General features: G+C 38.1%; 1 protein-coding gene across 2 annotated transcripts in view; it reads right to left on the minus strand.

Annotated features, from left to right (window-relative positions):
- The window catches only part of PPP3CA (protein phosphatase 3 catalytic subunit alpha), a 171,366-nt gene that overhangs the window by 43,130 nt on the left and 103,913 nt on the right, over positions 1–24,323 (minus strand). For both annotated transcript variants that reach the window (XM_058024000.1, XM_058024001.1), the window contains exon 3: positions 7,372–7,496. In XM_058024000.1, the coding sequence (XP_057879983.1) occupies positions 7,372–7,496 (125 nt within the window). The remainder of the gene's footprint in view (positions 1–7,371; positions 7,497–24,323) is intronic.

The raw sequence follows: 24,323 nt of genomic DNA on the forward strand, positions 1-24,323 counted from the left end.
TCAATAAATTGGAAATTCAGAATGTACTCTCTTGTTTCAGATTAGAACAACAGCATTGCTGTCAATGCAATGCCTCTACATTATAGTGTGAACTCCCTTTACAATTCAGAGTGTCTTGAAAAACAGCTGTATAATAAATTTAATAATCTCAACATGTAGATTTCAGATCCCTTGTTTGCTACTTAGTCAACTTAGAAGAAAAACAGGAAAAGATGAAGGGATTCAACATTTTAATGTTTGTGCTCACACTATCCATAGGTAATCACACAGCAGCAGGAGTTCTATCCTACTATTCATTGCCTTGAATTTATTACATGTAAACATCTGAATGCTCTGCCTGTCCTTTGTCTGTAATTTCTGTTCTTCTACTCAGAGGGTGTACAGACAGAGAAAACCAGCAAAAATACAGTCAGAATACTCAAAGAATTGTAAAACTAATCCCCCCTCTTGGAAACACGCGGGAGGCCACCCAGCTCATGCCAATTCTTCCACCTCCCTGGCGCTACTGCCACTGCAGGAAGCGAGAAGAGATGCCAGAATGCCAGGGAAATCATGCTAATGTAATCCAGCATGGAATTATGGTGTCAGGTCACAGGAGTCATCTGTTGTGGCCCAAAACAACCAAAGGGTGTGGGTGGAGAAAGTCTTCTGTGTCTGTGTAAACTCCAGCAGACTTGGGTTTGATGGTTTCATTTCAGGGGGCAAGAAACCTGAACTTGTCCACACCACCAGAGCAAGTTTCTCTTTCTTTGATGATGACTTCATCATTCCTCCAAAAATTTCCAGAACATTCCTCTTCAAACTTACTGACACATGCAAAAATTTGATGTAAATGTTGTGAGACAAGAAGGCTAAACTGACACCCCCATCCACACAAGGAAAGCTCCAGCCAAGTTACCTTAGAGCTTCTTATCCTGCCAAAACATTGCCCTCGTAACTAAGTTTTTCATTTTCCTAAAGCTCTGGCAAGATTAAAGCAAGCACTTGATATTTAAAATATTGTCCAGATCTGGAAAGCAGGGAAAATAAGGAGAGATGGCATTTTTGACTTTTTGGGATTAGGTACTTGTTTACAAGTTGATGGCTCTGTATTTGCTTATCATAGATTTATTTTTTCTTTTTTTTTCTATGCTTCCTTTGAAGTACTCATAAGAAGCAGACAGAAGATAACAGAGAATCAATACAGTCTAGAAAGTTCTATTTCTCTGCCACTATTCAAGCAACATAAGCCCACTATTCACATTTTGTGTTGTTTTCAGTAGTATTATATCAAAGGTTTATTTTGTTTAGATGATTTCTTTAATTTACTCCCCTTTCTTTTCAGTAGTTCAGTGAAGTAATGTTGTAATAGGAAATAAGAACTAATTAGATGATTTTTTTTTCCCATGCAAACTACAGAGCAAATATGAGGGCAATGATTTTCATGGCTTTTCAACTTAGTGTCATTTATATACAAAAAACATTATGCGTAAACAACAAATCACGAGCAAACATTCTGGCTTTGATTTTTTCCTGCCTGTGATTCACATATCATAATTCTTACTGAAAACAAAATATTTATGATAAATTGTCCTTGTTGAAAATCGGAGCTTAAAGCCTTTAAGTATTTCATAATACTGCTTCCCTGTTGTAAAATTTTTAAATACCTTGCTTCCTTCAACATTTTCATTAAGAACATACTAAACATCAGCTCTGCTGTAACTCTATGCAAAATGTACAGCGGGGACCTTGCAATCTACCAATCTACACATCTGTAAGGTATTTTTGCTTATTTCATTTCAAACTATCCAAAGACCCATATTATATATTTATTTATATTTATATTTTATATACATACATATATATATATATATATATATGTATGTATGTGTATCTAAAACTTAGGACCCTCAAACCCCTCTTGTTTAGTGTCTTTCAGCTGTTGAAATAGCAGATATGTTAAGTTTGTAACAAAGGTAATCTGTTTACCTCCCAGCTCCCATAGTCAAGCTGTTTTCCTGCTGAGGTTCTGGCAGCCTCAGCTTCAGGAAAGTAAAGGTCTGCGCAATTAAGCACGGCGTAAACCAAAGACCCACATTTTCAAAACAGACTTGGGATTTAACTCCACTGTTGCATGCTGAATTGGAGCATTTGCACAGTTCCACATCTCAGCCCATCCTTGGAGAGGAAAACCAAAGGTCCCAAAGCTCTTCTGTGCATCTCAAGTCATGTGATTAAAACAAGGTACCTTGGAAAATTATCATCATGGCCACTTGAGTACAACCACAGCATCACAATGCTCACTTCTTGGTGCTGTGGCACTGGCAGTGCCAGGAAGAGAGAGATGCAGCTCACTGTCAGTTGTGTGGCTTTGCAGGGGCCACAAAAGTTGAAGTCCCCCTCCAAATGACTGACAGCACTGGGCACTCCTCAGTAGATGAAATAAAGTGTGAGGTAATTCATACTTGAAAGGATAATTTAAGCCACACATTGCTAAGGCATCTACTGATGCTCTGTGACCTGTGTAACTAGCATAGCTCCCACACTCTCTAACACACACCTCACTGAAATATAAAAATTGCATTACTGTAGGTGCAGTGAAATAATGGTACCATCACAACATCCAGTACAAATACAGCTTCCTAGAATGGAGTAACCATCCCAATGGAAACCATGTACCTTTATACACACATAGCTGCATTCACACTACTGGAATGAATCTTTATTACAGCATGATTTCAGAGACAAACAAAGATACATTGCAGCTGTAACCAGAATACTCACATGAGATGCAACTTACTGCCATTTCTGAACTACTATCCCTTGAGCACAAAGAAAACTATGAACACTACTGCAAATAAAGAAAAAGCCATTTTGTCTTCACTCCAAGTACATTTCAGCACAATCGCAATATACTGTTTGCTAATGTTTAGACCACATTACTCCCATTTCAGCCTTTAAAAAGAGTATCTGAAAAGTTCAAAAATATCCAAAAAGAAGTACCTCTTTTTCAACCAAAAAGTGACTAGGAAATTCTTTTTTGTAAATGTTCCTATAATCCTTATACCTAGTACCTTCTAGACAGAGATGGCTCCTAACTCTCCTTTTTGGTATCCTGTGTCTATGCCCCAGCTGTTCTCTGAGAAGATGGGTCCCACAGAGAGATGGCATCAGTGCAGCAGAAATGGTGCCATCACATGTTCTCCCCCTGCAGCCAAAAGGGGCTCTTGGCATGCTGGGGACTCACACTGGGAACAGCTGGCACAGGACCAGTCAAGCTGCAAGGACGGCCCTGACACAAACAGATGTTACAGTCTGGGAGTCTAATACATATAAAAATAATCTGAATTTGCTGAATTTTCACAGCTCTGAGGAGCAATGCCATACAAAAATAAGATCTCACAAGATGCAAATTGTTGCTATGAAGAAAGATATTTGCTACTGGTCTACAGAAGAAAAGGGCAAGGAAATTCAGGATAATTAAAGTCCTAGGATTTTCTTTGCTTTAAGAGAACTGAAAAAAACTATTGACTTCACTGGTGAAGTATTCCTGATCAGCCCAAATTATTTTAAATCAAGCTCTTTACTGGAAAACATTAATACACTACAGTAACAGACGATGTTGAAAGGTGTTTATTCTTCCAATGAAAAACTGGAAAGTTCAGAGACCTGACAGATAAACACAACTTTCACCAGCACTAACTTCACCCACTGTTTACTAACATAAAGTTATTTACGTGTAATTATTTTCTTGGGAGAGACCATTTAATTTCCAACAGTTCACCAAGTTCAGAAGCATCTCAAGTGCCAGATGCTTTTTTAAAATTGGCATAAGGTCCAGCGGTCAAATTCTAGACTCACTCCAAACACCTCACTTTGTTCTTGCTGGAAATACCACAACACCAGTTTCACCTTCTGCAATGTCAGTCTGTGCACTCAGGAAGGGAAATGTATGCATGTTCTGAACCTTAAAACCTAACTCCACTTTTGTTAGTTTTGAACACTGGTTCAATTCTCCATATTTTAACTCTTTCCTCTGCCAAAAATGATCACTACATACCTTATGATGGTCAAGTGACATATAAGACTGTATGCTGTTACATGGAATTGAGCAAGAAAATAATTCCAATGGTTGGTTTACGTATTATTATTAATAATGCACTGTAGTTGGTTTTTACTCTGTAATTTTCCCAAGACCGTGATGAAAAATAGTCTATATGTGCCCTCCTCCCTATACTGCACAGCCCTTGTCTGCTTTTCAAAAAAGAGTTTTCAGACTCAGTTAGAGATTAGTCATTCTTCCTTACAACCTATTCCTGCAGAACCACTTAGGCTTTAACTATTCTTTACATTTAAAAATAGCCCTCTGTTTTGATCATTTGGGTTTCTACTCTCCATGACCATAAATCTTACTTGACAGTGAAGACTAAGGGGTTTCTTCTACTCTGGAGTCAAATGCCCTGGAACAGTGCACAAGCACAAGAGGGAAATGTTATCAGTTATACAGCCAAGGAAACAAATGCACAGTATTAAATTGCAGAAATTTGGTTTTTTAAGTGAAGAAATGCCCAGGTTCTGTCAAAAGGTCAAAAAGAAAAGAGAACGCAGGTACGGAATAAAGATTCCATCTGTGCTAAGAAACCTTGTCTCATTCTACTCACAACTTGACATTTTTTAACTTTACCTGTTGGAACTTCTTTATCAGTCTCTCATCCTTTGACTCATTGCTTAGAGCTAATATAAAAAACACAAAACACACCCCCTCCTTCAAGCAGTGAAGCTAACACCAGTAAAAATGGAGCATGCACATGAAGAACTGAGCCTTGGATCAAAAGCTCCATAGAGCAAGGACCGACATTTCTGCTGAGTGCCTTATACAAATACTTTTCTCTTTTTCCCTCTGAATTATCAAATGCCTTCCACCTACCTTATGCAATTTCTTTCTCTGTTCTTAATGATAATAGCTTGCATTATGTAGTACCTTTCATCCAGAAGAATTCCAAATGCTTTGCAGCCCACAGAGAAGGATTATTTCGCCCACTATCAGAACTCAGCTCGGTCTAAGCTCAATGGTGTCACTTTTACACTAGAGATCACACAGCAATCAAGGGGAATGTTTTTAAAGCTTGTATTACTCATGATTAGTACCTTGGACCAGCCACTTACTTCTTTTGGAAGACCCCAGAACTGCAATACTCTCCTGTCTCCATAGCAGAAAGGGAAGCCAGCAGATGGATGGAAGAAAGATCACTATGTGATTAGCATGGCAGAAATATGAACTGAGGCTGGGGCTGTTTACATGGCAGAAATATGAACTGAGGCTGGGGCTGTTTACCAGCATGACTTCCCCAGCACAAAGTACTGACAAGAATCGGTGCCTGATCTATGTACTTAGGTCCCCTTCTCCACCAGAAATATCTTCCCCCTCTAAATGCCAAGTTGCATTCTTCACAATTTTCTTTTCCTTGTCACTACTTATTGTGCTGAGTTCATGCCTGAATGCACAGCTCTACATCTAAATACACTTATGAAACAGAAACTTGCCCTTCCTTTCAAAGATAATCTTTAATCAAGGTGACAGGTGGGGAAAATCAGTTATGTGACCAAAAAAAAAGTAGTGATTTGAGAACCTAACATACAAAAGAAATAATATAAATGACAGCTGAGATATTTTCTTGGTGCTGGCAGAAGCCAATACTGCTTCCAGTGAAAAAGCAATGTTCCTGAATGGAAAAACTGCATTCAGAATACAATTTGCTAAGTATGTATGCACAGGTTGCTAAATGAGAGATTTTAAGGGGATTATTGCCTAAACATAGGCTGTTGTCTTTTTTTCATATGGTTTGCTATTTCTTTAATTGGCAATAGCCCTGGAACAGATTTTGGTAAACTGTCAGAGAAGCACTTGAAAGCTGTTCTATTTCTTTTATTAAAAGCCTACGTATATAGAAGTGAAGACAAAACTTTCCTCTTCCAGACACATCTTGTCTCAATCAAAGACTGCAGGAGATATGAATGAGGTTATCACAACTCAAAAATGGTAGTTCAAGACAGAGCTGCACAATGGTTTAAGTGTGTGCAGCTCTTCCTGCTCCTCCTTCCCAACCCTCCCAAGCAATCCAGCATGGAAACCCACAGCAGTGATTACCAGCTCACTTGAAATGAAGTTTTAAAATGAACTAATAAAGGAAAAGTAGTTTTATTGAATCTATTTTTTCAGAAACTTCTTACTTTAAACATAACACTGGCAAGATAATACACTGATCTGTTTTCCAAGCACAAACTCAGGTGCTTGGCCTTATACACTTGTATACCAATATGGCAACAGTGTCCTTCAATGTGGAATGTAGAATGAAACAGCAGTGGCTGTGTTCTCACATGATGCCATCTCATCTAGTCACAGACACACAGACATGTATCATAGGATCTATATTGCTTCCAACGGGTAATGGGCATTCTGCTCTGACTCAGAGGGAATTCAAGTCTGAACTTTTCACAGAAAAGATCAAGAGTTCAGCAAGGATTTCTGATTGACTGGTTAATGACTAGATCAGCTATAACCTAGACAAAAAAAATACACATTGGGTTTTATTCAGTAGTCGTGCACTTCATCCTGTCAGTTTGTAAAATCAAGCAATAACAGGATAGAAGAAAACATCTAGTTTGCTTTACAAGCACTGGAACAGAGAATTTGGGTTTGGTATTTGACTCACTTCTAGTCAAAGCTGGCAGGTTGGATAGGACACTGTTTTTTTCACAAGCCAGCTAAAGAGACCATTTGACCTCCACATTCTCTATGGCCTCACCTGGAGACTACACCAGGTCTCAGACCACCAGCAGGGCACTTGTGCATCACCTCTCTGTGGATTCAAGTGCTGCATAAAATCCAGAGATCACACACTCCTGCATGCCACACCTAAACAGAACTTACTCATTCTCTCCAGCACAGCATGCTGCGTGCTGGCTTCTTGTCCCATCTACCTCTCATCTAGTCCTTCCATTCTCATAAAATTTCACGTCCAGGAAACTCAGATCAAATAAGCCTAAAAGTCAAACTAAACTATGGGTCACAGGTTAAGTTTTTCTGTTATATCTCTTTTCTAATAGCTCTCATCTACTCAGGCTATTTAGCTTTTGCAAGCTGCAGAGCACGCTGCTTTCTGTGTAATATTTAAATGGCCACTAGTTAGCACCATTCTGTGTCAGCTTCCCAGCACAGATATAGTGGGATTTGGCTGGATTCCAAGCAACTTTTATAAAAACACCACCAGCAACATTAACATGGTATTTGTGAAGAGCCTCAGTATTACTGAGCTAGTTAAGATATGATGGTAAATATACAAAACAGGCTGCAAGCAATTTTGCACTCAAATCCAGAAATTGGAAACTTACTTCAATGCTGAAGTACCCTCTGTCCACGTAGTCCCCCAGGAAGAGGTACCGCGTGTTGGCAGGAGAACCTCCCACTTCAAACAGTTTCATCAAGTCAAAGAACTGACCGTGGATGTCTCCACAAACTAGAACAGAAGAGGAGCAATATTTAGATTCATCATGCAAAAATCATCTTAGGTACACACAATCCAAAGACGTGTTATGACAATTTTGTGCATCATTCACTAGTTAAGCAATGTAACAGTCTGTGCCTTTAGGGTAAGAGTTTGGTTCTGCTCTCTTGTGAAACTTCAAATTCCCTGGTGGGTGATTTCAAGCATCTGCAGGAAGGCAGGCAATGCTTTTGGAGAACTCATGGATGTCTAAGCACGCAGTGTCAAAACCAGCTCTATTTCTTCTATTCAAAAGATAACTTCCCCTCACACATCCCATTTAGGGTCAAGCCTGGAGCTTTTATGGCAATGATCCTTAACCAAGGTGATGTTAATAGCCCTGACTGGTACTGTTTAAACTGGTCCTTCAGGGACCTAAAAAAAAAAAAAAAAAAAAATACAAAAAAACACCCCCCAAAACAAAAAACAAAACAAAACAACAAAAAAAATTCCTCTGATTTTCACACTCTAAGGGTGATTTTTGAAGTAACTGAAGAAAACCAAGGGTCCAGGATAGGCCTTATCATGCAGCAGCAGTCCACCTTAAGTAAAATTCAGATGCTCTCTTTCAGGTAATGCTGTTGGATCCACTGCAGATAAGAAAACCTCACATTTGTCAGCATGCCTTGGAGAAGCTGTATCCATATAGATACAAAAGGACTACATACCACAGCTGCAGCACCAAATCCAACAAACTCCCAGAGCAAAGCATTCATAGGCTACTGTCTTTCATCTCAGTCAAGTTCACAGTATAGTTTTATACTTGTATCACTTTTCCCTGAATGCTTACACTAAGATCCATATAGTGTCATTCCATCAAAAAAAACTAAATACAAAAGCCAGAAAGAACCCCCATCCAAACCAAACCAACCACCCACTCCCCTTGGGGTACAGAAAAAACCCACTGATATCTCAGTCACTGCTTTCATGAATATTTATGTGAAATTGGAGACAATTCATGATTCCTGACTAGCTGACCATTCTTCTGTGATAGTTACATGATATTTTTCCCATAAAATAGCATATTTCGTCTTATCACCACTGTGATACACTGTATCATCTTTTTGCCAGTTGATTCCCCACTGTGAGTTTTAGATGGAAACTTTCATACTAAAAGCCATCAACAATAACAATTTCAACCTAAGAATAATATCTGCCATTAATTATGCAAAATAAATACTATTTAAATCTGCAAGTGGTGTGGCACCACCACTGTTTCTCTAAAAAAAAATGCCTGTACTCCAAAGGAAAGTTTTTGGTAACATCTTTATTTGAAGACATTAACCTACCAAACCAATACACACTTCTTGACTGCACTCCTCTGCACGGACACTGTGGGAAGATTAAAAACACGTGTCGCAATCTGATGGCCAGGCAATCTGCTCTCCTAACTTGCAGCAGAAAAGCTTTTAGTTACATAACTGTACAGTTCTACCAATTATCGCCCGCCCCCATTTGCTCCAACTGCAAAAACCTGAAGTTGAACAAGACTTACAGATTTTTAAATGGATTCAACTTTTTTAGTTTTACTTAAAGCACAAAGAAACCGGACATTTTTTTTTCTTTTGGTATGCAGACGTGTGAACAGGTAAATACACTGGGCCCATTAGAGAGAAACCAGAAAGGTTAGAAAGCTTTCTGCACGTCCCTGAATTTGTCACAAGTCAGAAAAGCAGTGTGCAAATCAGTAAAAAGGGCAGAAATAAAAAGTGCAAAGCTCTGCAATCCCGCAACTTGCAAAAGTCTGAATTGGTCTTGAAAATGGGTACTTGATAGATATTCTAGGCACTTTGCACAGAGCAGCCTACTTCTTTTATACTTAGCAACAGATGCTGAAATGTATTCAGGAAAAACAAAACAACCCCCCCCCCCCCCCCCCCAAAGATGGAAAGCTGAAAAGCCCAGCACTCAAAACTAACCTTGCCAATTAAAGTAGTTCCAAAAGAGAAACTTAAAATCAGCAGGTGAAAGCAGAGAGAGGAAGATGCTCAAAATTAAGTTAGCATTGAAGTTTAATTTATTATGGTCAAATCCCAGAGTTCCTCCTGGGAAACAACAATGTTACATACAGTTAATCCAATTGGTGTTTTGCCTGGATAGGATGGAATAGCTTACACATTTTACACTTTCCAGGTTTGTGTTTATAGGCCTGAAATGTCCTTGTAACGTAAAACCCATATACTCATATTCTGATGAACAGCCTGATTTACAAATGAATTAAAGGGCAATTTTGCATGCATACACAACTATGCTCAATTTATCATTTGAAAAGAACTGCAACTGCTTCTAAAGCTATAGTTCTGTCACCTTTTTTTTTTCCAACTCTAAATTCCTATGAACCTCTCAAATCTGGAAGATTTCCCAGGCAGTTGAATCAATGCTTTATCTTTCAATAGGTGGGGGCAAAAGAGACCCAGCATGATATTTCCATTCATAAAGGTAGAAATATCCACCAGCCAATAACTCTAGCATAGTCTCCATGTCATGTTACAGCTTCATATCACTAAGAAAGAACTTGCAGCACAGTCCCACCAAGAGCCCACAGGAGAGGTTTCATATCCACGCCACACTGCTGAGTCCAGTACCTTCATCCTTTATGTTACAAGAAAAATATAATTAAAAGCACACTAGGTTTAGTCTCTTACAAGTATTAGCATTGAATCTGTTGTTCCTGTTAATTTTGCCAGACACATTCTGTTTTGTTACACCTGTATAGGCCCTCTCTTGGTACTGGAGCTCTTACTATTAAACAACAAATGCAAAGATGAAAAGATTCTTTCATCACTAATAACCAAAAAATCCCCAGCACAGTAAAGCAGGAAATGCAATTTTTAATGAAGACCTCCAGGATCAATGTACTTATGGATTTAAACTATGAACACAGGCAATGTAAAGCATGGTTTCTATGTGTGCAGAATTAACATTAAAAGCAGCTATGTTCATATTAAAAAAAACCAAAAAAACAACAAAAAACCAGAGGAGGAATTCACATACTATCCAATATCAATGATTTCGCAGAAGTGCCATCAAGTCATGGCCTTTGTACATTCATTCATTTATAATAACAAACTAATGTGACAGCAAATTTTTCTCCCTAAAGAAGACAGCACTGCTTAATTTACCCAGTACTCTTCAACTTCCTTTGTATTCTAAAATTGCCAGCTGGAGAACAACAAAACTTCTTCTACTCACTTACTATTTCCAGAGCCAGTTCAGTCATCAAATTTGTTGCTTAAGAATTTGTGTATTTGAGCCTGTCAACATCCTAAACTCTCAGGGCAGCAAGCTCCAGAAATGCACAACACACTAGAAATGTTTTAAATGTAAACAAATTTTTAAGTTATTTGAAACTAATGTCCTGACCTCCAAAAAAGTAATTCCTGGTACAATCAGAAAATTTGAGAAACACTAGTTGTTTGTGGACTCCTTAGAAATGTATCTCTGTTGAGGAAGTTTTCAAGGAAGACAAGGGCCCCCTTCACAAGATTCAAATTCACAGGACTGCCCTTGCAATTCCTGAGAAATCATGTTTCTCAGCAGCTTTTTGTACTTGTTATGATGGGTATTTTGATCCACTACACAACCTTTAGGTAAGCAGCAGATTTTTTCCAATTTAACTGTCTATAAAATATCATTCTATTACAAAAATAGAAATTGGATGTGGCGAGACACAGGAGAAATGTTTTTGTCATCCTAATACAAATTAAATTATGTTTCTGATGGCTTCACTGTGAGGATTTTTCTTAGATTTATGTCAAAGAACACGCAATACTGAAACAGGAACCACTGATTTCAAGTGGTACTAGCAGTGAAGGAAACTTGAAGCTAAGCAGTGCATTTGTCAGTTTATTTATAGATGACAAATCACTGTTATAACAGTGATTTAGAATGCAATGTCTACTGGCACAAATAAAAAGTCTGTGAATGTTCTTCACATACCTTCCTTCAGATATCTAAATGCTCTTCACTATGTACAAACTCAGTCCAAAGATTATTCTATATGATTTCCCGCTCCAAATGGACATTAATAACAAAATTTATATTCACACTACATTAAACATTGTCAATTTAAAATTTTTCCATCTGCAACAGTTTGGATATGCCGCACTTATTTTCTCATTTACCAGGTACATACTTAATTGGTGTAACATAATGGGCTGATAGTAAAATACAGTAACTGTTTCAAGTGAATTTTCATTCCATGTATCAAGATTATATTCTCATCTTCAAATGCCATCAGGTATTAGGAGCAGGCATGTAACACTCTATCACCAGCTCCAGAAGCAACATGTGCAAATTCATACATATATGACAATTAACAACAATCTAGCAAAGATATCTTTTAAACCACTGTGTAGGGAATAATATCCACCACTTGATCACTTGTTCTTTACATTCACTGAGCTGGAGATGTTTTTGCACCGAGTTCCAAGAGATTGTGCTTGAGCAAAGCAGCACACAATACTAAAATACCTAAGGGAGGAAAACACCCTATTGAGTTACATTGTAGAATGCAGACTGCAAATCCCAAAGGAGGTTGCTTTGTACAATGTTTTGGAAGCATTTAGCTGCTTACCATTCCATTAGTGAGCACATGCTTCCAAAAGCTTACTGCTTTGCAAAGACAACTGACACTTACAAAGCCTTACTGACAAAGAAACAATTGCAGCATGTAAACCTGCCCGTGTCTGAGCAGAATTGTGGCTGGTCACTTGTACACATCTACAATGAGATGGCAAAGAGGCTGCATGTCCAATAAGAAGTATGCCCTAAACATTTCTCTTGGCAAGGAGTTTGAAGGAATTAAAAGTTAAAAAAGGCTAAGTGAAGAAGCCAAGTGGGAAGGAGTACTTACAGTGGCCACACAAAGGCAAAGCAAAATCAACTAAACCAACTTCTGCAGCTCAGTTATCAAAGACTGGCCTTCCTCAGAAAACTCATAAAATGAGGGAAAACAACTGCAACAGCTATATGCATAAAATTCTCATGTGCTTCAAGAACAACCACTGCATTGTTTTTGAAGGGTTCAACTATTAATCAGAAGGCTCTGATTTTCCTCAAAATTTAATAACAAAGTCATATATAAGGGTCACATGTCTTTCATTACATAACCTTACAGCTTGAATGAAGTTTGTCAGCAAATGTGTATCTGAGGAATATTATATATTGCCATAGCAATGAAATGTTCAGAACGCCACAGTTTCATTCCTTTTTTTTTTTTTTTTTTTTAATCACTAAGGAAAGAGCAATTTTCTTCCTTATTTTCTGGAGAATGACAAGGAAGAAGTACAAAATAAAAGAAGAAACTCCAGAGATTTTTATTTGCATCTGCTCACTACAGGGCAACTCAAGACACAAAGTTTGTGGTTAAGTTACATACATTGTTTCATTGCCATGCAATTCTGTTCCTGTTTATGAGCCGTTTAAAGAACTTGCAGATTTCATTACTTACTGAGATTAAGGTCAGAATCATGTAGACAGCTCACTAAGTAACTCTTCCAAAGAAAACAAGTACAAGACTCAACATAATGGGCTTTAATATAAATGTTTGTTATACTAAGTCTATTGAACAACACAGCTCTATTTTCAAAAGAAGCGTGATCTCATTCATATTCATATCTGGTTATCTAACGTGATTATAATAGGCTTTCATCTATCTTTTCCCTTCAATCACTGCATGCAAATTGATGAGTTTATACTACCAGAGTGAACTGGCATTAACAAAAAACTTCAATCATCTATTTTCATGAACAGGCCTGGTTAACCAGAGATAAATCCAGAAACCACTGACCGTACAGGTACAGCAAAGGAAACCACAAAGGAAGCATCAAGGCCACATTTGCCAATGTTATTTGACTGATAACATTCCTTCCTTGCAAAGAGGTAAAAAATGGCAAGGAGCATTTTGGGAAAATCTGTTTTCTGTGCAACACATGAGGACACTACACTGTGCTCTGCTCTGCCAACACTTGCAACTCCAGTGTCTGTAAAGATCACCCACGCTCACTCCTTCTAATGGGAGTTCGTTTTCTCCCACCATCCCCTGAAGGCTAGAACAAATTAATGACACTTGATTTGAAGAGGCAGAGTGAAAAATAATAGAGAAGGGAAAACATCACATCAGAAAAGACCTTCAGGACAACAGTCATTAATATTCTCTGATGGAGGAAGGAAAAAAACCCCCAAACCCTAACCCATGCAGCAGAAGCCCTTCAAAACGCTAAGTCTAGAAAAATGCCTTTAGCACAAAGATTTTAAAAATGGCTCTACGTATTAATTTTCATGTCACAATATTATTTGCAGCATCTCAAAACAAAATAAAAACCAGGTACATAAGCTTAGCAGGCAGAGGAGTGCCTTTGTGTATACAGGAAATACCAGAAACAAGTCTTAGGAAACAGGCTCCACCAACTGCTGTAAAACCTACACTGGCAGAGAAAAAGCCCTTCTCTCCATGCCCCTACCCCAGCTGAATTTTTCAGAAGAGTAAGTTGGTAGCACTTGTTGGTAATGAAGTACCAAATGAAAATTTTCAATTCCAGATCAAAGCCACTTAATGGAGCGGTAGTAGAAAGGGGATGGTGATCTAGTGACTATTTTACAGATTTTTTTTTTCCAAGATCAACAAAGGTAGTGCTTTCATCACATATACAAGATGCTGAATGAGGTCACGGAGGGAGAAACAAAATGTGACAGGACTAAATCAGCATTCATTCCCACATTCACCAAAAAAAAACAACCAGCTCTTCCCCTGCCACCCTCCCAAGGTCAGCACTGCCCCTGAAATTCTCCTTAGCAAACACAAAAGCAAGTTTACTGTCATTGCCTCCTGTTAATGCACCCTTAAAATCAGGGAGCAGTGAATATTCCACAAATAACCCCATCAGAAGGATTATTTGTGAGGAAATATTCATTGGTGCTTGGGTCAGGATTTCCAGCTCGTATCCTGAAATCAAGGTTATTTTTAGCAATAGGAAAATTCTCTTATCCTCAGTTTTACAGATGTGAAAAACAAAGGCCCAAGGAATTTTAACAGTGTATAAGGTCACAGGTTCAGTCAGCAGGGATAGCCTGAGAGGCAGCAATGCACATTTATATTGCTGCATCCAATTCAATGCACCAGAAGCAGACAGCCCTTTCAAGGAGGAAGGAAGATTGTGCAGAAGAAGCAGGCACAGCCTGGCTTTAAACACAATGTTCCAAATGAAATTTAGGGAAGGTGAAACAAGGCAAAATGAGAAAAGGACTTTTGAAGAGGAGACTCTGAAATAACAGGATAATTTTTTTTTTCTGATGATTTAATTCAACTCATAGGAACAAGTTTCTCTACAACCAGTATTTCTCTCAGCAGCACTAATCCCAACCCCAGTAAAGCTAAAACACAGGCACTAGTATTACATGGATCCAGTAAGAGTTACATAAAGCCCAAAGAAAGCCTCAGTTATTTACAGGGCCATGATGAATGGTATAGTTTGCTTACTACAGAATTTTAGAGCAGTATTACCATCACAGACTGCAATCCAATCACCTTCCAAGCACCCAACAATGTACAAGATTTTACAGGTAGTATTAGTATGTCAAGCTTCAGTATATGAACGCCTACTATCTAAAAACCCAACCACAAAGCCTTCATGTTGGCTGGTAATACAGGTTATCCATTTTTACCTAGGGATAACATTTGCTGTCACAGTTTCCTCATTCTGTGCCATCACAGCCCTACCTGATGCTTTACCCCACCCCTACTAAGTGCTCTATTAGGAATCAGAAGCAACACTATTACAAAGAGCATCCTCCTTCCTTAAGTGCAACAATTTATCTTATCAGTGGAAAACAAACATTTGCCCACAACGAAAAACTGCATTTGTTTGTTACCTTTGTATATGTAGCACTCTGTACATCCCAGAAACAGAAAGGAAAACGAAAATAAAATTTCTCAAGTTCCTGTGCTCTTAATTAGCAACCATCAGTATCAACATGGATACTCGTATGCCTCCTGAGTTGGAAGAGCCAGCACAATTAGCTTAAAGAAATTCAGTGAAGTATAGCACTGGGCTACATTCAGAGCCATGAATGAAAAGAACCAGCAGCAAAGACCTACTGAGCTTTAAATGTCAGTTTTTGCACCCATCTTGGAAGGCTTGAGTCATCACTGTATCCAGCCTTTCTGTACTAGGGGTGTTCATGTGATAGAATATGAGTATAACGTAAAGGAAAGCAAGCAACGTACAAGATTCCCCAATTCTAGTTTAAGACACAGAAAATTACTTTTTGAAATTATATAATCTAAATTATATAACCAAAGTCTTATGCAAATCTAATTCTGGTGGAAAATGCTTAAGCTCCTGAGAAAAGTGCTTTCAAGAGAAAGCTCTCCAAAGTAATTTTTTGTCCTGGTAAAAGCTCACAGAATAATTAGTTAGGAGAGCCAGTGCAAGGAGGAGTTGACTACAATGATTTCCCCTTGATGAAAACATAAACATGATCTTGAGTAGATGGCTAAATCCATATGCAGATCTTAAATCAACATGAATTATAGGATGGTTGGGGTTTAAAGGCACCTTTATGAATACCTAGCTGTAGAAACAAACTGCTATCACTTAATGATCATTATGAAAATAAACACAAAGAAGTCATGTTGACGAACTGAATAGCCTTAATTATGTTTCTTTGCATAACCTTGTTATAGGCAGAGTGCAAGCAAGTTAAAAAGGACTGAGGGCAGCACTAAGGGGTGTCAGTCAGGCAGATTTGGGCTAGCTCTTGCTCTGTGCTCCTCAAGCAAACTAACCAGCCCCTCACACTATATTCAGAATTGTTTTCCTAATGTCTGGCTAGAGAGGGGAAAAAACCCCAAAAAGTCAGAAGAGGGGGGTGACAGGAAAGAAGTACTATTATTTTAGCAGACAGCTACCAGCCACATCACATGCCTTAAGCTGTTCTGAGAGGTAAGAGAGTACTGCTGTTCAGAAACAGAGGTGAGAAGGCCAGCATCTTGAAGAGAGAGTATCAGGTGAAAAAAAAAAAGAAGAAAAACTCTGTTACACTGAACTGGCATTTAGGGCATGCTTCTGCTCTGTAGTCTACCAGTAACCTCAAATATAACATCACTTCAGGCTCCTAATGTAGTGTTAGTAAATATATTTTAATGATTACAGACCAGACATTCCAAGGGGAGATAAGTAAGTGTTTAATATGCTGCCTATCAGTCAAAAGATTTCACTGACATTTGATAAGAGAATTAAGCGTACATGAATTCAGTATCACCAACCAAGGATCTCCACACCTTACACTTTGCACTTGCAGGATAAAGGATTCTTCTGCTTGAACCCCAGACAAAAAGATAATACAATTATATGTAACACAATCCCACCAGAGCACACAGCAAAGTAACGCTTGAATGGGGCAGTACGAGATCAGTATTTCCTTGTTCCCATTCCATGCAAGTTGGATACTTGTGATTTTTTAACACAACACTATGCTCACACAGATTGAAGATGTTAAACCCTTATTTCAGAAGAACATTCCTCTTTAACTCTCTTGCTGCCTAGAATGACTCACTTTTCAGAAAGAACATTGTCTGCTTTTGGCTGAGATCCAATACATTATCAGTTTAAATCATAACACAAAATGTTCTTTCCAACTATAATATACCACAATACTAACCCCCAAACCAGCCATAGATTAGTTTACTTGTGTCCTGAAAAAAGAAAAATCCTTTCCATGATATTAAAAGAACTGCATTTCTCTTCCTCATCTCTCTTTAGCATGCATTTCCTGCAGCTTTAAATTCGGCTCCCAGCTGTAAGAAACAAGGACCATGAAAACATTCCTGGTGAAAGGTGATTTGACAAAAGCCATCAGTTGAAAATGCTCACAGTAAGAGTATCATTTTTACTTGAAATTTTAATATAACACGTTATTAAACCATTTGTGATTTCTCATAACCACTACATTTCAGAGAGAAATGCCACTTTGCACCACCTCTTACAGGCTGCGAGGTTCCATCTTGTGAGGGCTGGTGACAAGCTGACCTCTGCAGTATGTGCTTCTGTTCAACAAAGCAGAGTCAAGCAAAAACCCAAGGAAGTGCTCAAAACCACTGACCCTTATCAAAGCAACTCCAGGAGTCTCTCTGACCAGAGTCCTTCACTAGAACAATGAAATCATCAACCAAAATGGTGAAACATCATAGGAAGCTCAACTTTGACTAAAACAAAAGTTACTATTACAAAAAAAAAAAAACAAAAAAAACCCAAAAACCAAAAAGCCAAACCAAACCTCAAAGCCCAAATGACAAATGAAAAGAGTGAACTTCTCCACACAGTCAAGGCAAATGCAGTAAACCCAGCAGTGTTACTAATTTTCTTCCAACAAAATTGCTGTCATTGGTTAGGAAAACAGCCAACACACAAGATGCCATTGTGTTTTTAAGCAATCATGTCTGCATCTAGCCTGGATTTATATGGCTGTATAGGTCCCTTGATACTTACAGATGCCTAAATTTTACACTGTTGCTTACTACCATCCACATATTGTCAGACAAAAAGTCTGGACAACAGCACCTTGAAAGAAATCATAACTTGTAATTCAATAGTCCATTGCTACAAGGAGTGGGTCCACTCCAATTTCTTGTTCATTCATTTCTTTATTGATGTCTAATTCCCTTTGTTTTCTATAATGAGTAGCTTAACAAACTGTCTTTTTAACAGGAGAAAAATAGTGAACCTGGTATCTTCTACATTGATGGCATTTTATATTAATTTTCATGCATATTTCTAGCTATTCTATTCCTTGCTTGCAAACAGGCAGGAGGCTTTATTCCCAAGAACATGCTGCCTTGATTTAATGAAACAAAATCCTTTGCCCTCATTACACATTCCTTTATAAAACATCAATTGCTGCTGCTCCCTTGTAATGGTTTTGCACAACTGATCAGTCAAATTTGGCCTTCAACAGTCCAACAATTTTAGGGAAACAATTCTTTTGTGGATTTGATACTGTCAAGTGAAAAATGTGTACTAAGAAAAAAAATTCGCTATTTGCACTTCACAGACTTCCCAGGCTGCTTGCTTCACTTTTGGACTGCAATAACCTGGTTATTTGAAGTGACCTAGAGGCAGAAACCTTTCAGACACATAAAAACAATAAAATTCTAATGTATTCATATGTTTGGTAGAGCTTGCCTGTGCTTCACTGCAACTGTAGATATTGCTTGGCAGTCTCTCTTTAGCCTTTTGTATCTGCCCAAGTAATAAAATATAAAAAAAAATAACCCTCTTGGATCATAAACCTGTATTTATTGTATCTGAATGTTTTCATGTACTCCAGAAGTTTTATAACTATATATTCATTGAAAAGTTCATACAATACTTTTGTGTATCTATATTTCCAATTGAAATATTTACTACTGAACTTGGTAAAGAAAATTCAATAAGGACCTTCAACAGTCTGTCTACTATAAATAGACTGCTAGAAAGCTGAAAAGCATGTGACCAAAAGAAAAAAGAAGCAGTAAAATCAACAGAAGCCTCTTATAAAAAAAGGAAGACACATCATTGTGACAAAAAAGATATGAGTCAGTGCAGACAGGACCTTATCTTCAGAAAACACAAAAGTAAGGTAATCAGGTTTTAGAAGATCATCACCCACAAAAGAAGATAATTGTGTGTGTGTGTGTCTTTTTGGTGACCAAGCAAAGCAGGTATATCTATGCATCACAGGAAGTAGAGCTGATGAAGGTGCTATGAAATAACACAAGTAGAAAAGAACAGGCTTTCAACCTATTTTTCTCCTTTTTCATGCTGTCTCTGAGAACAGACAATTCTAAAATTAAAAAAAAAAAAATTAAGAATCCAACAACTAATTCCCTTACTTTATAAGAATGCACACACAGCTAGGAAATACTAAAGGTTTTCCACCAAAGAACAGACATATATATGTTAGTCCCTTGTTTAAGAATTATAAAAGTCTAAAAGACTATTTTAAGAATTTAAAAAATAAAAACCGTCATACTTGTTACTTTTGAATACTTTTCCAGCTTTGATCAAAGGCTCAGTGAAACTGGACCACATAGAAAAGACCTAAAACTCTGGAAATGTTTTGACAGGTTTTTCTTAGAGGATGGAGGATTAGAAACTTGCCATGGACAACATTACTTCCATCAGCAGTGGACAACAGTTCATCTCTTCCATTGAGGCCTGACCAAGTACGTGGCTACAAGGGATCCCCAGAAGATCGTCCTTCAATTCTGGAAGCTTCTGAGTTGTCCCTTCCAAGCTGAGCAAGGAACAATTTCCAGTCCTAAGCTTAAGCAGGAACAGACTCAGGACTTTTCTTGAGCCCCTCTCCTTGATCTACTTTTAGAAACAAACAGCAGCAATAAGGGAACTGAAAGAACAAAGCCACAGACTTCTGCAGCCTAGCAAGGCTTCTGCAGGCACAAGTCTTGCAAGTCCAGAAAGAAGTTTTCCCCTTTTTTCCCTTTTAAAATGGTTGTAACAAAGTTCTACTCCAGGTATTCATATCTCTGATAAAAAATCCCAAACCAACAAAACAAACAAATAAAAACTCCAACAAAAACCAACAACAACAAAGCTACACACGAAAACATCTATTTAATGCTATTTAAACTGGAGCAAGTTATCAGAAGTAGCATGGATAACAGTAAGGATCAGATGTGCTTTGCATTGGAGCAATGATTCTTAATATTCCCTGTACTCCCTGTCACATAGATCTCATTTGCATACTAGCGTCAGAAAAAACCAGCTCCAGAAACACTTGCAAAAGAGAACAAAATACTTAAATAAGAAAGGCTTGTTTCCTTTGTGGGTTTGGTACTCAAAGTTAGTAAATATCATTGTTTCATTTTGCTTTAATTATACTGTCCTTTCAGGCACAGAGGATGATGTTGTGAAGAGTCTCACACCCTTGCAAAGGCATTACAACACAGTGTCACTAAGAACTGGACTAATGCCATCACCTTTCTGTAGATCATTCATAATCGTGATTTGTGGGATTATTTCACACCTGACTAGCCAAAATGCTTTTCTGCATTGAGGTTCCATCTTCAACACAGGTTTTTATTTGCCACCTATAAGAACAGTATTCTGTGAAGTTCTCTTTTAAGTAAAAGGGTAAAGAACCATCATTTAAGGTGATTTTTCAGTCGACTGCAGCACTGCTGTGGTTTTCAAGGCAGCCCTTGAACATGGATGCTTTAATTATCTAAGCTCATTAACTAGAAAGATATAAATCATCATTACAGCAGGAAACAGAGTGCAACATTTAAAACTCAATTAGCAACAACGCAAGAGAGTGGTAGGCTGCAAAACCTGGCTTTTCTGTCAAATTAAAGATTTAATAGAAGTATCAGCACCTGCCTCTCTTGCTGCTTTAGTCCTGGATTATCAGGAGATGTTTCTCTGTTGTAAATGGCAACAGTAAAAGAGTTTTTTGGTAACTTAAAAGGCCATTTCTATTCCTTGTACCTTCACTTGAGTTTTTATAATTCTTATCTACGGTTCTCTAATATTCATTATTGGCTGATGCAGTTTTTGAGCTGCTAACCAGCATGAAGTCATTTTGCTAGCATTTGTAAAAACAGAAAGCTATTTAATATTAAGAGTGTATGTTGGTTTTAAAATACATTAATTCACTAAACTTCTAGCAATGGAAAATTCACATTTTGAAATTGCTGATGGATACATTCCTCAAACCAGAGAAACAGAGTGTCAAGAGAAGAGGAAAGCACAAGGTGTAAAATGAATAATTTCTAAACTGCAAGAAGTCACTTTACCTGTTCTTCAAACTCCCTTCACAAACAAAGTGATCATTCTACAAAAAAGAATGGTAATTTTCTGCATTCAGGAAGAAACAAAAAAAGGCTGTATTTTTCTTCAAAGAGCATGTGTATCCTGAGCAAAATACATATTAAATAACACAAAAACATTAGTTTCTGCTACCTGGTTAGGTAATCATTATAGAATAAAAAGGGTGCCTAAATACAAAAAGAGGGAAAATATATTGATTTAATCACGGTTTAGCTGTCTTTTCCTGCCTGACTGTTGAGGAATGGAGACAGTGAGGAGTTCAGTGTGACAAATTAAGACTTTGCAAGAAATTACCTAAAGAGCAACACTAAGGAAAAAAATATGATCATGCAAATACATCTATAAACTTTTGAAATAAAATATAGGTACAGTGTTAAAATTGTTCTGAATACATCCTTTACAACTGTGATTTCCTACTTTAGCTTTTCTCTTCCCCTTGTTCTTAATTTCACCTTCTTTTTCAATATGTCAGGACAAAGACAGGAGAGCTACAGCAGGAGAGAAGGAAAGGAACCTTCTAGGCCCCTGGCTTGTCTTGACACTGGGACTGCATCAAAACCTGTGACACACAGAATTGATTTCCAGTCTCAGGGTTGGAACAAGTTCACACTTAACTGAAAGGCCAAGAATAAATGAAGTACAGATGTGGAAAAAAAAATTCCTGAATACAATTTTGAGACAACAGATGTCATCTAATAATCTACCTGTTTTTACAGGTAAATTATAGAAAAATAAATTGGAGTGTATTTTATTTTTTGAACTATGTAAGCCAGAAAAAAATCTGCCATTCTGAAAGGAATGAGTAAACAAAACCAGTGCATATTCCAAGTCAGAATCAAGTTTCATGCTTAGTTCAAGGCATTTTTTACAGAAAATGAGTCCTCTGTAATCGTCAGTCTAATGCTACCCATGTACGTGAGTCCATAGAGACTTTGCATCCCAGACAAAAACTCTCCCTCATGGCTGCAGTATTATTAGACAGATAGTTATTTCAACAGAAAACACAAACAAAAAGAGAAGTATGTTGCGGTTTTCAGTGAAAACCATCAGGAAAAAAAAGGTGAAAAACAGCACAGGAGGCTGCAAAACAGCATTGAAGTTTAATACCCTCTCCAAGCCTTTAAACTCTGCTAAGTCCTGTAATTCTTATACCTTATCTATCAAGAAAAGGTGCATCAGCTCAGACTATGATTTGGTATGAACTAAGCATCTGTGTAAGGGTCAGCATCAAGGGCACCTCATCATGAAGGCAGCATCCCCTCTTGCACTGGACTTACACCGCAGGTGACACGCTCATGGTGGCACTGCAATGGCCGGTGTGCAGCCAGGTCACCCTGCCTTGTGCTGCTGGGCTGAGCAAGGACCCCACTGCACAGCCAGTAGACTCAGGAACTGCTGGAAAACATCTGATGGCCTACAGCAGATGCTATTCCTTTCCACAACTATCTACATCTCCTTTTTTCTTGTCAAGAAAATAAAAATGCTTCTTCAGAAAGACTTTGTGCTGGTAGTTAATCAATGCATAGTCCTCACAATTCAAAAAGGCTGTCAAACATTAGGTGGCTATTTTGCAATAAAGTAAGGCAATATCTGCTGGCTGCACTTCGAATTTATTTTTAAGGATTGTGAAGGGCAGTGTCCATATAATGCACATCCATATAATGTCCATATAATGCAGGGGAAGGTATCATGTTACACTGAGGAGCCCCATTTACACTAGCCACTAAACTGAGCAGGTGTACAGCCCACAATACAATACACTCAGCCCTCACTTCAGAAACCCATGCAAACTCTTTTTCCTCTCAAGTCAGCTTGATTTGATTTTCCCATTCAAACCTAATTCTGCTTCTCTGCACCTCCAGGGGAAGCAGTTCCTGCTGCATTAGGTCTAGAGAGGGCATGCCTGATGTTGATACTGCATGGGAATGCATCAGACAGACACATTATTAGAAAAGGATTTACAGCATTTCCAGTTGAAAATAAACAATGCAAACCAGAAATTACTAAATCTAAACAAATCTGTTTGCAAGATGCCTTGGCATGAACAAGATTTAACTAAAGCATCTTGAGTACTACCTGTTTTTACAACTAATTATCAACAAGTGTCATTAGATCATTTCCTTCACCTCAGCTGTTCATCTCAAGGGTTTACCTTTGGCAGGGTGACAGCAAAAGGAAGCTTAAAAAATCCATTTACTCCAAGCTTAGAGTCAACTCTTGCTCAGAAAGCTGAAGTCCACAGCTCAAAATGTAATCTACTGTGTAGCACAATAACTTTAGAACAGCATTATTATTTAACTTAGACTAGTAACAATTACAGTGAGTATGACTAAAATCCCCAGAAGGACCTGAGATACTGGAAAAAACACCACCTTATTGATTTGAAATAAAGGAAATTAAAGACCCATACGGTAAAACTTTACTATCATAAAGTAAATATTTAATATAATCAGCGGCAGAATCAATACAGAATTTAGTACTAAGCAAGGTGAGCTGTCACAGAATGAAGACAGATCAAGAGACTGTACAACTAAATGGAGAGTTCACAGGAGGTAACATGCTTCTCCTGCTCCAATCTCCTTTGTCCTGTCAGTGCCTCTCAAGTGCTCTAATCCATGAATGGATCAAAGCTGTATTAGAGATTAACAGCAGCTGACCAGAAGGAATAGGGAATCTCCCCAAGAAACAATGTAGATTAGCCCACCTGAAGCTCCAGCCTCTGCAATCAAACCAGTGCAGGCGTCCATGCTAACTTGTCTGGCCAATGACTCCTGGTTTCCCTGCAGCAGATCACTGCAGCTGCAGGTAGGAAGAAAAAGGTTTCCAGGTGGGAGCTTTGACTCACAGGTGAGAAGTGCACACTGAGGGAGGCACCTAACTCCAGTGGGTGGGGATGGCTTGGTTTTGCCTACCCATACACTCACTAGTAGAGAACATACACAAGTTAAAGCAAGCGGACTGCCAGCAAACT

The sequence above is a fragment of the Melospiza georgiana genome, chromosome 5, assembly GCF_028018845.1.
Source record: "Melospiza georgiana isolate bMelGeo1 chromosome 5, bMelGeo1.pri, whole genome shotgun sequence".
In the NCBI taxonomy this organism is placed as follows: domain Eukaryota; kingdom Metazoa; phylum Chordata; class Aves; order Passeriformes; family Passerellidae; genus Melospiza; species Melospiza georgiana.